Raw genomic sequence first — 18,367 nt, 5'->3', positions numbered from 1 at the left:
AGTAATGTATTGTTTACAACTGAAAAACTAAACCAGTATACACATGCCTCCCTTAGCCTTGAATTCACAAAGAAAGATCCTTATAGGTTTGTGCTGTTTTGGTCCCTTAAATGAACACTTGTCTCCAGTCAATTATCTTAGACAGGATGGGGGCATAAGAAGGGGGATTTATTTTCTTATGAGCTCTGCCTAGAGAATGTCGTTCAATGGTTTGTAGCTTTCATGAAAACAACCGTTGTAGTTCTGTTTTGGGGTTCATCTCTATAAAACTCAGCCTGATTCCATATCTGTTTGTGGTGTCTTGCCAACTGGCTATTGAGTTAAATATATGCACAACACAAACAGATCTGGAATCAGGCTATACAGGAGCAGAATTCTAGGTCTAATCCAGATGTTGTCCACAGGTTCTAATGTGCCTGGTCAGTCTCCTGAGACCTTATTCGTTCTCTCCTTAGTGTGTATCTGCTGGGCACTGAGCAGGTCACCGAGCCTTGGTCCGAGTGGATACCTAGAGTGACAAATATGTTATTTGTTCAGCCTGCATGTGTTGATCACCTGCGTCAAGTTCATTAGGGAACATAACAGAAAACATTTAAAAACCATTTGCAATTAAATTAGATATTTGTATTGGACACCCATGTAGTCCCTCTGTTTCAGACTCTGCATTTCTTTTTTTTAAATGGTTGACTGTGTCCATAACAAGATAGTGCATGCCTTTCAGACCACCATACAATCACTGTATCTTACTCCAAACATTTGTTAAAGGCCCAGTGCAGTCAAAAATGTGATATTCCTGTGTTTTATATGTACTTCCACACTATGAAATTGGAATAATACTGTGGAAATGTTGATAATGCCCTTAGTGCAAAAGCTGTTTGAGAAGACTGTCTGAAATTTCAGCCTGTTTGGGTGGGATGGAGTTTTGGCCTACCTGGTGTAATCACCAGGCAGTAAATTAGTTAGACCAATAAGAGTTCCAAAGCTCTCTGCCAATAACATCTAGTTTTCAGTTTTCCCCTCCCCACTCAGACCACTCGCAGACAGTCCTAGCAAATGTCTTGCTTGAGAAATTGCTTGTTGCTAAGTAGCATTTTTTTTTTTACAATTTTCTTTGAAATCAATCACAGTAAGGTACTTAATTGTTACCCAGAAATGAGTTGATATTGAGATAAAAACAGCTCCATTGGACCTTTAACATTTCATACAGTATATATGATATAATTTCAACGTGATCACAGTGGTTTCAATATTTGTTTGTCTGTTCTGTGTATAATGCCACGAGGAAGCCAAAGGAAACGTTCCACTTTGTGTGGACAATACAGGACTTGTTATTCTTCTAGCAGCTAAAGTCAGCAGAAAGCATGTGATACTAGCCAACTGTGCACAAGACTGATCCCAGATCTGAGGCAAAGGATGGTGGGCAATGGCCATAGGAGTTGGCAAGACAGCACAAGCAGGTCTGGGACCAGGCTCCTCTCAGCAGCAGCAATAGCATTACTCACCACCATGAGGTGTCCATTCTTGTCCTTGTACACCATGGACTCCTGGCCACTGCTGAAGTCCACAATGCCCTCTTTCCCCGCCTGTATCTGAAACGAGATGCTGAAAAACAACAGCATAATCATATTCATCCAGGACTCCATGGAAAACAGTGGCACGTGTTACGGAGAGGACTATCCTGGCTAAATAAATAAAGATGAAATAAACATAAGTCAGCTCATCTGGCTACTTGATCCATCGGACTAGAACTCCCAGAATCCATCCTGTTGTCAGCCACAGCCTCACCTGCCCTGGACCACGTTGATAGCGCTCTGCTTGTTGGCAACCACACTGAGTTTGGTCAACACTTCAAACAGGTGGTCACACTGGATGACCAGGTCCCCCTGAACATGAGGTCAGGACACATTGGGTAGCATTAGGGGTGTGCCTGAAAGGGCACCATGTTCCAAGGCCTGTAGTGCACTGTAATAGGATGGATTTCCTTCTAAACATATCCTGGTTAGAATCACTTGAAAAACAGAGGCACTACACTCACTTTACCGAGCTATTATACTATGCTGTGTGACGACAGTGTCCTCCTACCTTCTGTTTAACGTCTTCACTTGCAATATGGAAAATTATGATGCCGTCACTCAAGGTACTGACAGACACACCTGCAATGGAGTAAGCAGCACTCACACAGATCAGTACACTTTTAAACAAACTGTATATTATATATATTACCAGTATTTTCCTAACTTACACTTCAGTTGAATTTTAAACTAATAATCCATTGTGAAAATTTGATGCAGATGGAAATTAGGATTCGCCCCACTGAAATCAAATCTATTTTGCAAGTGAGACCAGACAAGCTCAAACCCCATGCATCACATCCATACCATGTTGTAGGCTCACCTTTCAGAGTAGTGTACTGCACTTTCTGTTTGATCTTGGCCTCGTCCACCACATAGGCAGCCGTCTGCGTGAGGATGAGCTGCCGAGGTCGGGGTTTAAACCCATTCCTGTCATACTTCACCACTGGTACGCTATACTGCAGAGAGAGAGAGAGAACAGAGATTGGGAGAGAGAGAGGGAGGGAGCGGGAGAGAAAGTGATAGTGTTAAGGGTTTTAAAATGATAGAGAAAGTGAGAATTTTAAAATAAGGGAGTTTAAGGGTTAAGGACATACTGCAATGCAAATGTCTTAATTACCTTGATGCGTTCATGGCGAATTATCTGCAGGACCTTCATGTTGATGTCCTGTTCACCTGAAAATATAACATATCAAATGCCACCTTTTGCACTTGATCCTAAAATACGAGTGTGAGTAAGATGACACATGTAATTAGCAGATATCTGCTACTATATACTGACTGATCCTGGTGTCCACAAAGGGTTGGGAGACACTCTGAGGGTAGCTGTCCTTCTTGCCCTTGAAGATAACACTGGTGATCCCCTTGAGTTGAAGCTGGGAGGGTGAGACAAGGAATGAACATCACCAACATAGAACTAGCTAAAGAATTATGATTTATAGGATCTTTGTGATCACGAATTGGTTACACAGAATAGGCTATACAGGGCACTAAAAAGGTAAGGTATACAACAACAGTACGTTGTCTACTATGTCCATGATGTAAGTCTGTCACACCCTGATCTGTCTCACCTGTCTTTGTGATTGTCTCCACCCCTCTCCAGGTGTCACCCATCTTCTCCATTATCCCCTGTGTATTTATACCTGTTTTCTCTGTCTGTTGCCAGTTAGTTTTGTTCATCAAACCTACCAGCGGTTTTCCCCTTGCTCCTGTATTGTCTATAGTTCCTGTTTTCTAGTTTTGACCTTTCTGCCTGCCCTGAGCCTGCCTGCCGTCCTGTACCTTTGCCCCACTACTCTGGATTACCGACCTCTGCCTGCCCTGACCCTGCCTGCCGTCCTGTACCTTTGCCCCAATCCTCTGGATTACCGACCTCTGCCTAACCTGAGCCTGCCTGTCGTCCGGTACCTTTGCCCCACTACTCTGGCTTACCGACCTCTGCCTGACCTGACCCTAAGCCTGCATGCCGCCCGGTACCTTTGCCCCACTACTCTGGTTTACCGACCTCAGCCTGACCTGACCCTGAGCCTGCATGCCGTCCTGTACCTTTGCCCCACTACTCTGGCTTACCGACCTCTGCCTGACCTGACCCTAAGCCTGCATGCCGTCCTGTACCTTTGCCCCACTACTCTGGCTTACCGACCTCTGCCTGACCTGACCCTGAGCCTGCATGCCGTCCTGTACCTTTGCCTGCCCGTGTTCAATTTAATAAACTTTTGTTACTTCGACACTGTCTGCACCTGGATCTTACCTTCAAACCTGATAAAATCATGATTTAAAAGGGACAATTCTGGAGTAATCCTAGCCTTACCTGTGCTTTCTGTTGTGCAGTGATCCCTCTGACGTACCTCGTCACCATGACACACATGTGGAGCTGACGCAGGATCGCTGAGGCCTGTAGAAGAAGAGCAAGCACAGTCCAATAGACATTTCACTGAGCTTCCCTTTTAACACCAAAATAGCTGTCCTCAATTCAATGTAATTGAATTCCAATGTGAATAAATACCTCAGTCAATACAGGTGGAGGGGTTAGCCAGCTGATTTTATCCAGAACCGTTTTTGGGAGATTGTCTTTCAGCCTGTTTAGGTAGTTCTGTCTGACAAAGGCCAGGTATTCAGAGTTATCAGTAGTCTTTGCCTCCCCTCTGGTCATGTATCCTTTAATAAACCTGGAATAAAGAAGTACATAATTGGTCATCTACAGTATTAATAATAATACTGCCCTCTGGGAATGTGCTGAACATTATAGGCTTTAATCCACTATGGATCTGTAGTTTGTGGCATAAACTTCAGAGTATAAATTTATGATATGTTATTTTGGTTGATGGATCAACATTGGTGTTAGAGTGCTAGAGCCTAGAGCCTAAAGTGCTAGAGCCTAAAGATGTGATCTTGTCCTCCCTCCTCTTACTTCTTGATGACCTTGACAGCCCATTGTCTCCTCTCTTTCTCTTTCCTGGCTTGTACTCCTCTCCAGCAAGTCTCAATCTTGGTGGCTAAAGAACACATTACACAACAGGTATCAAATCAAGATGGAGAAAAATGTGAATTTATTGAATGTCTGTAGATGTTTGCATGGCCAGTGACATGAATATATACTGTATCTTGCCTACAATGTTTCTGCTCTCCAAAAAGACACACTGTTTATCCTGTCATGTTACACACATTATGATATATAATATATCTATGCCGTTTAGCAGATGATTTTATCCAAAGCGACTTAGACATGCATCCAAACATTTGTCTACATACAGTGCCTTTGGAAAGTATTCAGACCCCTTGACTTTTTCCACATTTTCTTACGTTACAGCTTTATTCTACTAAATAGTTGTTTTCCTCAATCTACACACAATAACCCATAATGACAAAGCAAAAACAGGTTAAGAAATTTTAGGTAATTTATAAGAAATAAACTAAATGAAAGATGACATTTACATAAGTATTCAGACCCTTTACTCAGTACTTTGTTGAAGCACCTTTGGCTGTGATTACAGCATCGAGTCTTCTTGGGTATGACGCTACAAACTTGGCACACCTATATTTGGGGAGTTTCTCCCATTCTTCATTGTCATTGTCCTGTTGGAAGGGGAACCTTCACCCCAGTCTGAGGTCCCGAGTGCTCTGGAGCAGGTTTTCATCAAAATATCTCTCTAGTGGAGTGGAGAAGGTGGAAAGTTAAGTTCCTTGGCGTACACATCACTGACAAACTGAAATGGTCCACCCACACAGACAGCGTGGTGAAGAAGGTGCGACAGCGCCTCTTCAACTTCAGGAGGCTGAAGAAATTCGGCTTGTCACCTAAAACACTCACAAACTTTTACAGATGCACAATCGAGAGCATCCTGTCGGGCTGTATCACCGCCTGGAACGGCAACTGTTCTGTCCACAACCGCAAGACTCTCCAGAGGGTGGTGCGGTCTGCACAACGCATCACCGGGGGCAAACTACCTGCCCTCCAGGACACCTACAGCACCTGATGTCACAGGAAGGCCAAAAAGATCATCAAGGACAACAACGAGCCACTGCCTGTTCACCCCGCTATCATCCAGAAGGCGAGGTCAGTACAGGTGCATCAAAGCTGGGACAGAGAGACTGAAAAACAGCTTCTATCTCAAGGCCATCAGACTGCTAAACAGCCATCACCAACATAGAGTGGCTGCTGCCAACATACAGACTCAAATCTCTGGCCACTTTAATACATTTAATAAATGGATTTAATAAAGGTATCACTGATCACTTTAAATAACGGCACTTTAATAATGTCGAAATATCCTACATTTCTCATCTCATATGTACTGTATATACTGTATTCTATACCATCTACTGCATCTTGCCTATGCCGCACGGCCATCGCTCATCCATAAATGTATATGTATATATTCTTATTCATCCCTTTACAATTGTGTGTATAAGGTAGTTATTGTGAATTTGTTAGATTACATGCTAGATATTACTGCACTGTCAGAACTAGAAGCACAAGCATTCCGCTACACTGCTAACCATGTGTATGTGACCAATAAAATTTGATTTGACTTGATTATACTTTGCTCCGTTCATCTTTCCCTAGATCCTGACTAGTCTCCCAGTCCCTGCCGCTGAAAAACATCCCCACAGCATGATTCTGCCACCACCATGCTTCACCGTAGGATGGTGCCAGTTTTCCTCCAGATGTGACGCTTGGCATTCAGGCCAAAGAGTTCAATCTTGGTTTCATCAGACCAGACAATCTTGCTTCTCATGGTCTGAGAGTCTTTTGGTGCCTTTTGGAAAACTCCAAGCGGGCTGTGGTGCTTTTTACTGAGGAGTGGCTTCCGTCTGGCCACTTTACCTTAAAAGGCCTGATTGGTGGAGTGCTGCAGAGATGGTTGTCCTTCTGGAAGGTTCTCCCATCTCCACAGAGGAAATCTAGAGCTCTATCAGAGTGACCATCGGGTTCTTGTTCACCTCCCTGACCAAGGCTCTTCTCCCCCGATTGTTCAGTTTGGCCGGGAAGCCAGCTCTAGGAAGAGTCTTGGTGGTTCCAAACTTCTTCCATTTAAAAATGATGGAGGCCACTGTGTTCTTGGGGGACCTTCAATGCTGCAGACATTTTTTGGTACTCTTCCACAGATCTGTGCCTCGACACAATCCTGTCTCGGAGCTCTACGGACAATTCCTTGGACCTCATGGCTTGGTTTTTGCTCTGATATGCACTGTCACCTGTGGGACCTTATATTGACAGGTGTGTGCCTTTCCAAATCATGTCCAATCAATTGAATTTACCACAGGTGGACTCCAAGTTGTAGAAACATCTCAAGGATGATCAATGGAAACAGGATGCACCTGAGTTCAATTTCGAGTCTCATAGAAAAGGGTAATTAGTTTTTATACATTTACAGAAAATTCTAAAAACCTGTTTTCGCTTTGTCATTATGGGGCATTGTGTGTAGATTACTGAGGATTTTTATGTATTTAATACATTTTAGAATAAGGCTGTAACGTAACAAAATGTGTGAAAAAGTCAAGGGGTATGAATACTTTCTGAAGGCACTGTATCAGTGGTCCTGGAAATCGAACCCACTATCCTGGTGTTGCAAGTGCCATGCTCTTCCAACTGAGCTACAGAGGACCACATCCATGTAGCTTTGCTGTCACTTACCAGCTTCTTTCTGTCTTCTGAATTCTCCTTTTTGCCGGTATCCCTTGTACTGGGCCTGAATCCTTGATGCTGTAATACCCATTAATAATATTGAAATCTCTATGCAAGTAAATAAAATCTCTTGATTTCTCTTAGCTTTCATGCCCTTACCAAGTTTATGTTTGCAGACCTCGAAGGCATCTTCTGTGGCAAAAAGTGTCCTGGGGTGGCGGATAAATATCTTGGTTCTAGAGTGAAATGGAAAAGTAACAGAGATTTGTAAGAACCAATCTAGTGGAGGAGAAATGAGTTGCCCAAACTGCTCTCACCTGCCCATTTTGTACTCATCTGGTAGGTATCCCAGGTGCTGCACCAGCACTTCCACTCCTTCTGCAGCCACTCCTCTCCAATGGGGCCAGGTGGCTGGGCATAGGGGCTTGTATCTGGAGGTGGATCACACATCACCTCATTGTCCTAGATGTACAGTATTTGGAATGCCTGTAATGCCTGTGCTTGTTTGTGTTAAAATGCAACACAACATTACCCAAGGGGACAGAATAAAGAAATTAATTCATTATTTGATATCAACAGCTCAAGTAAAGGCAAAATCTTTCAAAGATTCTGGTCGAATCATTTGCCGGTGAAGCCTAATGTTATAAGGAAAATATTGTTTCTACAAAGTAATCAATGTGGTCTACTAAAGCAACAAGTTCTGTTGGCCTACCTCTGCAGAAACAACTCGTAGCGGCGTCGGTATGCAAAACCTGCCCGTCTGACCCTAAGGTGTTCCATCAGCCCCAGGTACTTCACTTGGTGCCGAACCAGCACGTCGTCAAAACGACCTGTAGCATGTGTGTTTGTGTGTGTGCCAAAAAAAAGAGAGAGGGAGAAATAGACACAAAGGGAAAAAGAGAGAGAATGAAGGAGAAATTGCTTCATAAACACAGTTGACAGATTGAAGTAGATTGAAGTTTGGAAGTACCACCAGCTGGTGATGATATTGTGCACGTGGTGGAGGTCAGAGGGTCTCTCACCTGGCTGTTTGGACTCGTTGGATTTGAGGCAGCGCACATACCAGGGCTCCTTAGACATGAGGATGTCTGTCAGTCCCAGCAGACTGCTCTTAAACTGGCTAGCAACCTACAGAGAAACAGGCCTGGGATCAGTTGTAGAGTCCCCCAACAGTTTATCTGTCAAATACACATGGATGATGGACCACAACAGGCTGCCAGTTACAGAGGTAAATGACGTTCAAATGCTGCATAAGGGGACAATAAATAATCCAATATAAACACAGAGACATCTTTTACTTTTCTCAGTTGTCCGTCATTCTGAAAACTGTGTGTTCCTATCCAGCTATACTGTACAATATGTTATACTATTGAGGCAGTGTACAAGGGGGAAAAAACAATGTCATTGTGACTTCAGGGGGACAGACAAGAAAGTGGTGGGGAAAACTTGGTGAGCTCTCACCGTCTCTGGTCGCCGCCTGCTATCCGACTCTGTGGAAGCAAAGCACTCTCTGACTATGGCATTTTTAGACTGCCGCATCACCTGTGTACACACATACACACACACCACGCATCAAAGTGGATACTCAAAACCAATTGGGCAAATTCACTGCATTCCCCTCCTCTTGTATTATTTACAAAACTTCTACAGGAGAGTAAATAATTAAGGAACCAATTGAAAAGAGTCCCATTCTCTGCCCCCCCCCCCCCCTCCTCCCCTCCTTCCTTCCTCCCCTGTCTCACATAATCCATCAGTAGAAACCTGCAGACTTACATCTTTGATGTTTCTGTATAACATGTCATTGTTTTTGTCGATGAACCCTGGGATGACACAAACAACAACATGCGAGAAAGAGTGGTGAGTGAGAAGGGACACGTGAGAGTGGCAGTGAAATCTACAAGTAGGACATGTAGGGACATTGAAGAGGAGGGTAATGCCACCACTGGGCCTGAGACCATGGGATCCCTTACCCACAACGCCATAGGTGACCTCCCCAGCGTAATGCAGAAGGCGAAAGTCGCCCCTATCCAGCGTCTTACGTATCTTCTTGTCAGACAACTTGTGCCTGCAGTCAATGGGACAGAGAGAGAGGGGGGGGGGGGGGAGAGGGATGAAGAGTGAGAGGCAATTAAAGATAGAGCCTAAGCCTTCTTACTGTGTCGACTCACAGGTTCAGAATAGGACAAGAGGTCCATCCAGGGCCGGCTTCAGGCATAAGTGACAAACGGTTGCTTAGGGCCCCAGGACGTTACGGGGCCCCAGACCACCAAAAATAATATACTGCATATACAGTTGAAGTCTGAAGTTTACATACACCTTAGCCAAATACATTTAAACTCAGCTTTTCACAATTCCTGACATTCAATCCTAGTAAAAATGCCCTGTCTTAGACCAGTGAGAATCACCACTTTATTTAAAAAATGTGAAATGTCAGAATAATATTAGAGAGAATGATTTATTGCAGCTTTTATTTCTTTCATCACATTCCCAGTGGGTCAGAAGTTTACATACACTCAATTAGTATTTCAGTTCAATTGTTTAACTTGGGTCAAACGTTTCGGGTAGCCTTCCACAAGCTTCACACAATAAGTTGGGTGAATTTTGGCCCATTCCTCCTGACAGAGCTGGTGTAACTGAGTCAGGTTTGCAGGCCTCCTTGCTCGCACACGCTTTATCAGTTCTGCCCACAAATTTTCTATGGGATTGAGGTCAGAGCTTTGTGATGGCCACTCCAATACCTTGACTTTGTTGTCCTTAAGCCATTGTGCGACAACTTTGGAAGTATCCTTTGGGTCATTGTCCATTTGGAAGACCCATTTGCGACCAAGCTTTAACTTCCTGACTGATGTCTTGAGATGTTGCTTCAATATATCCACATAATTTTCTTTCCTCATGATGCCATCTATTTTGTGAAGTGCACCAGACCCTCCTGCAGCAAAGCACCCCCACAACATGATGCTACCACCCCCGTGCTTCACGGTTGGGATGGTGTTCTTCAGCTTGCAAGCCTCCCCATTTTCCCTCCAAACATAACGATGGTCATTATGGCCAAACAATTATATTTTTGTTTCATCAGACCAGAGGACATTTCTCCAAAAAGTACAATCTTTGTCCCCATGTGCAGTTGCAAACCGTAGTCTGGCTTTTTTATGGCGGTTTTGGAGCAGTGGCTTCTTCCTTGCTGAGCAGCCTTTCAGGTTATATCGATATAGGACTCGTTTTACTGTGGATATAGATAATTTTGTACCTGTTTCCTCCAGCATCTTCACAAGGTCCTTTGCTGTTGTTCTGGGATTGATTTGCACTTTTCGCACCAAAGGAGACAGAATGCGTCTCCTTCCTGAGCGGTATGACGGCTGCGTGGTTCCATGGTGTTTATACTTGCGTACTATTGTTTGTACAGATGAACGTGGTACCTTCAGGCATTTGGAAATTGCTTCCAAGGATGAACCAATTTTTTTCTGAGGTCTTGGCTGATTTCTTTTGATTTTCCCATGATGTCAAGCAAAGAGGCACTGGGTTTGAAGGTAGGCCTTGAAATACATCCACAGGTACACCTCCAATTGACTCAAATGATGTACATGTGTGGAATTGCAGGAAATTAACTTGAAAATTAAATGTTTTCTCTCTGCCGTCAAGAAGGGAGCCACCAAAATGTTTTGCCCGTGAGGTGGGGGGGGGGGGTTAGGGATTTGAACTTAAGTGATAAGAGAGGTTGAATTAACGCTGTTGTATATCCGTGTGTGTGGTCAACATGTACATATGCAGGACTGTGGTTCGGGGAGCGAGGGAGATAGCTGAACTCACGTGATGAAATGAGGGTGACTGCCCATTTTCTCCTCAAGCTTCTCCAGAAATGTGAAGTCAGTGGCCTCTCCAGGTCTCAGGCATTCTTCATCCTGAGAAAGCAACAAGATCATCCCTTTCATTTCAGCCTATGTCCTTCCCAAGAGCAATAGGATGCATCATGCATCACTAATTTACTCTATGGGTTGAGTCCTGATCAAAAGTAGTGCACTAGATAGGGAATAGGGTGCCATTTGTGTGTCCTCACCAGTACTGAAATGATGCCCCTGTGTTTCTCCTCCACTAAGTCACAGATAATCTTATTGTTGAAGAACTGGACAGGCTCCCACTGAAGATGAAAGGAAATAGGTGATGGGAAGACGTGTGAGTTACGGGAATACTACCTAAGCTAAACTCAGCATAAACACACAAGGCATTGCAGGATGCAACAGTAACTATAACAACAAAGTAATACTATGACAAGGTACAAATGCCATATTACACATGTTGACTAAATAGAACCGGATAGACTAGGATAGATAAATATCCGTGTGTGGAAAAATTACGTGTACCCCAATGCCCTCTGCCTCGTATTCCTCCTGCTCCGACTTCAAGGTCAGCTGGATAAAAAGCTGCTGCAGTTTCTCGTTGCAGTAGTTTATACAGAACTGCTCAAAACTGGAATGGACATACAACAGATAACAATTGATGTGTACCTTAAAATGTAGCCCACCAGTTTTCTACAATTTACTGCACAGCCTAGTTCCACCCAGAGCTATACAATGCATTCGGGAAGTGTTCAGACCCATTCCCTTTTTCCACATTTTGTTATGTAACAGACTTATTCAAAAATGGATTAAAGAACAAAATGTTCTCATCAATCTACACAAAATACCCCGTAATGACAAAGCAAAACCAGGTTTTTAGAGATTTTTGCAAATGTATAATTTTTTTTTTTTTTTTTAAATACCTTATTAACTTAATTATTCAGACACTTTGATAAGAGACTCGAAATTGAGCTCAGGTGCATCCTGTTTCCATTGATCATCCTTGAGATGTTTCTACAACTTGATTGGAGTCCACCTGTGGTAAATTCAATTGATTGGACATAATTTGGAAAGGCACACACCTGTCTATATAAGATCTCACAGTTGACAGTGCATATCAGAGCAAAAACCAAGCAGTGAGGTCGAAGGAATTGTCCGTAGAGCTCCGAGACAGGATTGTGTCGAGGCACAGATCTGTGGAAGAGTACCAAAACATTTCTGCATCATTGAAGGTCCCCAAGAACACAGTGGCCTTCATCATTCTTAAATGGAAGAAGTTTGGAACCACCAAGACTCTTCCTAGAGCTGGCCGCCCGGCCAAACTGAGCAATCCGGGGAGAAGGGCCTTGGTCAGGGAGGTGACCAAGAACCCGATGGTCACTCTGATAGAGCTCTAGATTTCCTCTGTGGAGATGGGAGAACCTTCCAGAAAGACAACCATCTCTGCAGCACTCCACCAATCAGGCCTTTATGGTAGAGTTGCCAGACCGAAGCCACTCCTCAGTAAAAGGCACATGACATGAGAAACAAGATTGTCTTGTTTAATGAAACCAAGATTGAACTCTTTGGCCTGAATGCCAAGCGTCACGTCTGGAGGAAACCTGGCACCATCCTACGGTGAAGCATGGTGGTGGCAGAATCATGCTGTGGGGATGTTTTTCAGCGGCAGGGACTGGGAGACTAGTCAGGATCTAGGGAAAGATGAACGGAGCAAAGTACAGAGAGATCCTTGATAAAAACCTGCTCCAGAGCGCTCAGGACCTCAGACTGGGGCGACGGTTCAACGACCCTAAGCACACAGCCAAGACAATGCAGGAGTGGCTTCGGGACAAGTTTCGTAAGGTCCTTGAGTGGCCCAGCCAGAGCTGGGACTTGAACCCGACCGAACATCTCTGGAGAGACCTGAAAATAGCTGTGCAGTGACACTCCCCATCCAACCTGACAGAGCTTGAGAGTATCTGCAGAGAAGAGTGGGAGAAACTCCCCAAATACAGGTGTGCCAAGCTTGTAGCGTCATACCCAAGAAGACTCAAGGCTGTAATCGCTGCCAAAGGTTCTTCAACAAAGTACTGAGTAAAGGGTCTGAATACTTATGTAAATGTGATATTTCAGTTTTTCATTTTTAATTAATTGCAAAATTGTATAAAAACCTGTTTTTGCTTTGTCATTACAGGGCATTGTGTGTAGATTGATGAGGAAAAAAAAATATTAAATTTTAAAAATGTAATTAAAAATATATATAATTAATTTTAGAATAAGGCTGTAAAGTAACAAAATGTGGAAAAAGTCAAGCGGTCTGAATACTTACCGAATGCACTGTATATATAGAGTTCGGACAACTTTTAAAACGGACGCAATGTTGATGCCATTGAGCTTTCAATTGATCCATTCATGACAAGTATTTGGATTCTACTTTTAATTTTAGAGGTTCAGTTACATAGCTTTGTTCAAAATTAAGAAAATTCCATAAACTGCTATTGCCCATGGGGAGCTAACATGGCTGCCATATGGAATTATTTGATTGTACTGTGTCATGTAAATGCATAAAAATGTGGAAACATCAATGTCCTAACTCTAAATATATGGCTCTGGTTCCACCTACCTGTTGACATAGAAAACCTCAAAGCCATATATGTCAAGGAGACCAATGACTGTCTTCCTTGACGGTTCCTGTCGAAAAAGGTTTTAGGAAACAGTGGTCAGTCACACAGATCACCAGGGCTCCTGTTCCATCTTGACATGAGCTTATCACTTACAGTATCTGCTAACCTTATTCTCCATGGAATCATTGATCTTATTGACCAGCCAGGTAAAGGTGCGTCCATAGATGGCTTTGGCCAGGGCATTTCTGGCATAGATGGCATGGTCCACTGTGAACGGGCTGAGCACCTGGATGGTGATTTTAAAAAGGAAAACATTACATAATTCCAAACCTGACAAGAGCATGCAAATTCACATCTGATTGAAACAGCTGAAATCATGAATGAGAAAGAGTACTGGGTTTACCACTAGTAAGTGCAGTTAATTAATAATTAGTTAATTCAGTCAGTCATTACCCCTCCTCACTCTCTCACCTCATCTGTTTTGGCCTCAATCTTCCTGTATGTCAGCCCCTCCTGCAGTACTTGAACGTTAATCCCCAGCAACTACAGATGATCACACGCAACACAAAGTCAGCAAAGTGTAGGCAGACTGTGGTCTCCAGGGCTTTGGCATGGTGTCGTTGCGGAGTGTCCAAGGAATAACAAGGCTTACTGTTGACACCCAGCGGAGTTCTGTGTTCTTGTTCAACGTGGCGTAGCCTTTGCTGTCAGCTTCAAACTGCACATTCCCTAAGTGAAGGACGCTTGCTATGATCCCAAATAGGTGCTGCAGAGAATGCAGACATGTGAGGGTTAGGAATAGGGTTAGGATGGTGGCCGGCTGTGTGTAAGCAGCTCCCCTCACACACACATATACACAAAGCAAAAGTATGTGCAGCCTAGTACTGCACAGTATATTTCAATAAGATATACAGCTCATTTGAATGAATGTCATCACAAAAGCTGTTTCCACAAACAGTGTGACAGCAACTCACTTGTATATCACTCTCGTCAAAGTCGATGACGGACAGGGCGTTTCTCACCGTCTTCCAGTCGTTCTTGTCATTGATTGAGGTCACATTGGCACACTCGTCCTATTTGAGAGAAGGAGTTGCCATTATATAGTGGCAGTTAGCCTAGCCCTAGCTAGCCAATCAATGGACCACAGTGGTTGCCCATACTTGCACCAAGTAACTGTAGTACTGGCAGTTGCTCTCGAGGCCTAGCTGATGCAGCAGGTCTTCCTCCCCTCCCTCCACCAGCTGGTAGAAGATGTGGAAGTTCCTCTCTCCGTGGTTCTGGTGGACCACTCGGGACTTCTCCAGCAGGTAGCTCAGGATATGGCCCCCCACGGCATCCCCCTGGAGGGTAAACGTGATCAATTATCAATTAGCCTCAATGAACTGCTTACCAGACCTGGACCTGAATTAACAAATCGTCTCAGAGTAGGAGTGGTGACCTGGGAAACTCCTACACTGACAAGCTTTGTGAATATGGGTCCTGGGTTAAATAGAATTGCTTTGTTCCATCAAAATCAAGTGGAGCAAAAGTGTTTCAAGGAAAAACCAATACTCATGTCGTCTGCTCACTATAAGAACATAAGCCCATAGTCTCCATCATTCCTTACTTGGATGTCAAACTGGATATCCATGTACTTTCCAAAGCGACTAGAGTTGTCATTCTTCAGTGTTTTGGCGTTGCCGAAAGCCTGTTGGGAAACACTGAGGCATCAATCACTGAGAGATTTACTACTGGGTTGTTCCAAGAAATGAGTCCCTTTTGGGTAGTGTAACTTGTTGAAAAAACACTTTTCATTTCATCTAACATTGATGTTCAACTTAATAAAAATATAAAAATCTTATCTCAAGAGGTTATAAAAAAAGACTATAGTAAGTACCTATTAAGTGCCAAATAAAGTAACAGGGTTGATGATTTCATCTTAAATCAGTCATAAATCCCCTCGTGACAGGGGGAATGGAAGCTTGTTCTATGCAACAGGGAGGGCCAATTGAATGCAAGCTTCTAAAAATTATAATTTTTAAAATAACATTCTAGCCTGTCTATGTATAGGTAACACGGTTAACGTGTTCTGCTAGACCCACACCCCAATATGTCCAAAAAGAGTAGAACCAGCTCGCCTGCTTTTACATAAAGAGTAGAACCAGCTCGCCTGCTTTTACGTAAAGAGTAGAACCCGCTCGCCTGCTTTTACGTAAAGAGTAGAACCAGCTCACCTGCTTTAACATAAAGAGTAGAACCAGCTCGCCTGCTTTTACATAAAGAGTAGAACCAGCTCGCCTGCTTTTACGTAAAGAGTAGAACCCGCTCGCCTGCTTTTACGTAAAGAGTAGAACCAGCTCGCCTGCTTTTACGTAAAGAGTAGAACCAGCTCGCCTGCTTTTACATAAAGAGTAGAACCAGCTCGCCTGCTTTTACGTAAAGAGTAGAACCAGCTCGCCTGCTTTTACGTAAAGAGTAGAACCAGCTCGCCTGCTTTTACGTAAAGAGTAGAACCAGCTCACCTGCTTTAACGTAAAGAGTAGAACCAGCTCGTCTGCTTTTACGTAAAGAGTAGAACCAGCTCGCCTGCTTTTACGTAAAGAGTAGAACCAGCTCGCCTGCTTTTACGTAAAGAGTAGAACCCGCTCGCCTGCTTTTACGTAAAGAGTAGAACCAGCTCGCCTGCTTTTACGTAAAGAGTAGAACCAGCTCGCCTGCTTCTACACTATGATTTGACTATTACGTGTTCAATGTGTCTTTTGGAAAAAAGTTTTTAAAAAGGAACAGTTTCACCATATTAAAACGAGAGTTCAGTTAACATAACAGGGTTGACCTTAAAATGAGGGAAAGGTTTTGTTTTACCTTAAAATTTATCAATAATCACATTAAATACATAATTATCCTCAGAAATTACTTTGTAAAAGCAACAAAATAACTACGGCTTTACAGTGATGGTGAAAACTTGGATAAATGTTGGTTGGACGTCAGAGAAGTCACAGAGAATACTGAATTTTGGTACTTTAGCAAGTCTTTATTCATATATAGGATATTTTTTATAATTCATTTTCCATGTGGTCTATTTAAAGTGCACTTCATTTAATATAACAGGATTTTAAAATCCAATATTGGGGCACAATTCCTACTTAAAATATCAAAATGACTCATTTCGTGGAACAACCCTACTATGTGATCCAGGATGTGTGATAGCCTGGTCCCAGATCTATTTGTACTAAACAGCTATGATGACAATAAACATAGCACAGCACAAATAGTGAGAGAGCAGATCTGACCAGATGTGTGATAATAGTGAGTGCTAAGAACAGTCCGATCAGACCTCTAGCACAGGGTTGGACACCAGCATCCGGTCCCTGACGCTGTCCAGTAGGGTGGTACTGGGGCAGCTCACAGCATAGTACTGTAGGATCTTCTTGGAAGCCTCGGTCTTGCCGGCACCACTCTCCCCAGAGATGAGGATGAAGTGGTTGTTGGCCTCAGTCATCATGGTGTGGTAGGCGTTGTCCGCCAGGGCATAACTTCAAAAATCAAAAAAATGGATTGTGTCAAGTGATATGCACATTTTGCATTCCACAATGAATCATTTCTACACAGATGCTGGGCCAATAAGGAATGAGAATAATGAAAGAAAATCCTATATATGGTATATGCTGCTCCTGTGCTTTATTCCTGCACCCAGACAGACGTCAGACAGCGATGTTGTATAAACATTGTATAAACGTTGTACCGTGTGTGGGCTTATACTGTGGATTGGCATCTGATCTCATGAGTGACAAACAATACAATTTCAACATGCAGATAGACATGCACAAAAAATTATGTAACACACTCACATATGTGGTGGAAGCTCAAAAAAGTTGACGCCCATGTATATATCCATCTGTTTTTTACTGTAGATATCCAACTCCTTGTAGGGGTTCACAGACACTAGCAGAGTGCCTATATAGGTCTGCACAGGAAGAAACAACAGGTTTACAGTATATCTGTAAGTTGATAGTTCTAAAACATTCGCTAAAAATCCCAGAAAGTTGCTTATAATATATTTTTCCTTCAACTATTGCACCAAAAAAGGGTCTGCAAGTGAGTCTAAAATGATGGCGTCATTATACATGATACTACATACTGTATATCATAATGTTGGTACTAAGTTAGCCACTTCCGAACTCACATAAATTAGGTCCTCACTGAAGCGTTTTTTCAGGTTGCCTAGGAAAGCAGTCTCGCTGGTATGGGTGTCCAACAGGACAAAGTCCTGGATCCCCACGCGGTCTCGGGCGGTCAGAGCCCCCTCCATGTCCAGCTGACCCTGGGCACCCTGTGCCTTATGCCCCTACAGCCAATCACACAGCAGCAATGCTTGATATGAAGGATACCTACTGTACATAAGGGCTTGAAGAAGAAAATGAGCATTTCATAAAGGTATTATGAGCTGCTTATGAATGTTTTACGAAGTCCTTATATAGTTCCACATTTACAGACATGCATCCAAACAAAAGTATATGGATAAATAAGAGGACTTAAAGAGGCACAGAACTTTTGGCTTTGGGGGTCCACTAACTAGACATTCATTGGACCTGAGCACACCACTCCACCTCATGAGAATTTTGTTTTGGTTGTTTGCCTAAAACTAAGGATTTGTGTAGTTTCATGAGATAAGAAATGTATTAATATTATATCATATGTATGGCATTTGTATATGAACCATACAGCCAACATTCAAGCCAACATTTGACGTAA

General features: G+C 43.1%; 1 protein-coding gene across 1 annotated transcript; it reads right to left on the bottom strand.

Moving 5' to 3' along the window:
* Positions 1 to 481: 481 nt before the first annotated feature.
* Positions 482 to 17,939, bottom strand: myo1ha (myosin IHa). The gene is made up of 31 exons (XM_038997169.1): positions 17,799 to 17,939; positions 17,464 to 17,579; positions 16,950 to 17,148; positions 15,243 to 15,323; positions 14,797 to 14,976; positions 14,611 to 14,709; positions 14,289 to 14,402; positions 14,108 to 14,179; positions 13,803 to 13,922; positions 13,636 to 13,703; positions 11,559 to 11,664; positions 11,255 to 11,335; positions 11,008 to 11,099; positions 9,171 to 9,265; positions 8,974 to 9,020; positions 8,662 to 8,742; positions 8,223 to 8,328; positions 7,913 to 8,030; positions 7,518 to 7,631; positions 7,360 to 7,436; positions 7,210 to 7,278; positions 4,483 to 4,567; positions 4,078 to 4,240; positions 3,883 to 3,966; positions 2,854 to 2,947; positions 2,692 to 2,747; positions 2,395 to 2,530; positions 2,083 to 2,153; positions 1,786 to 1,883; positions 1,503 to 1,602; positions 482 to 508 (listed from the first exon to the last, which is right to left on the bottom strand). Exons 1-31 carry the CDS (start codon positions 17,922 to 17,924, stop codon positions 482 to 484), a joined length of 3,075 nt encoding a protein of 1,024 aa, XP_038853097.1. The 5' UTR covers positions 17,925 to 17,939.
* Positions 17,940 to 18,367: the final 428 nt, after the last annotated feature.

This window comes from Salvelinus namaycush, chromosome 1, assembly GCF_016432855.1.
Source record: "Salvelinus namaycush isolate Seneca chromosome 1, SaNama_1.0, whole genome shotgun sequence".
In the NCBI taxonomy this organism is placed as follows: Eukaryota; Metazoa; Chordata; class Actinopteri; order Salmoniformes; family Salmonidae; genus Salvelinus; species Salvelinus namaycush.
Note: the sequence above shows the minus strand (reverse complement) of the source record. Positions and strands in the feature narration are given on the sequence as shown.

Bases quoted from the DNA above. Each gene is read 5' to 3' on its own strand.
- myo1ha (XM_038997169.1), bottom strand. From the start codon at position 17,924: ATGGAGGGGGCTCTGACCGCCCGAGACCGCGTGGGGATCCAGGACTTT. The intron at 13,704-13,802 runs GTTAGCAGATAC...CTTTTTCGACAG, and splicing joins ATGATTCCATGGAGAATAAG to GAACCGTCAAGGAAGACAGT. The intron at 2,748-2,853 runs GTCAGTATATAG...TTATATTTTCAG, and splicing joins CTTTGTGGACACCAGGATCA to GTGAACAGGACATCAACATG.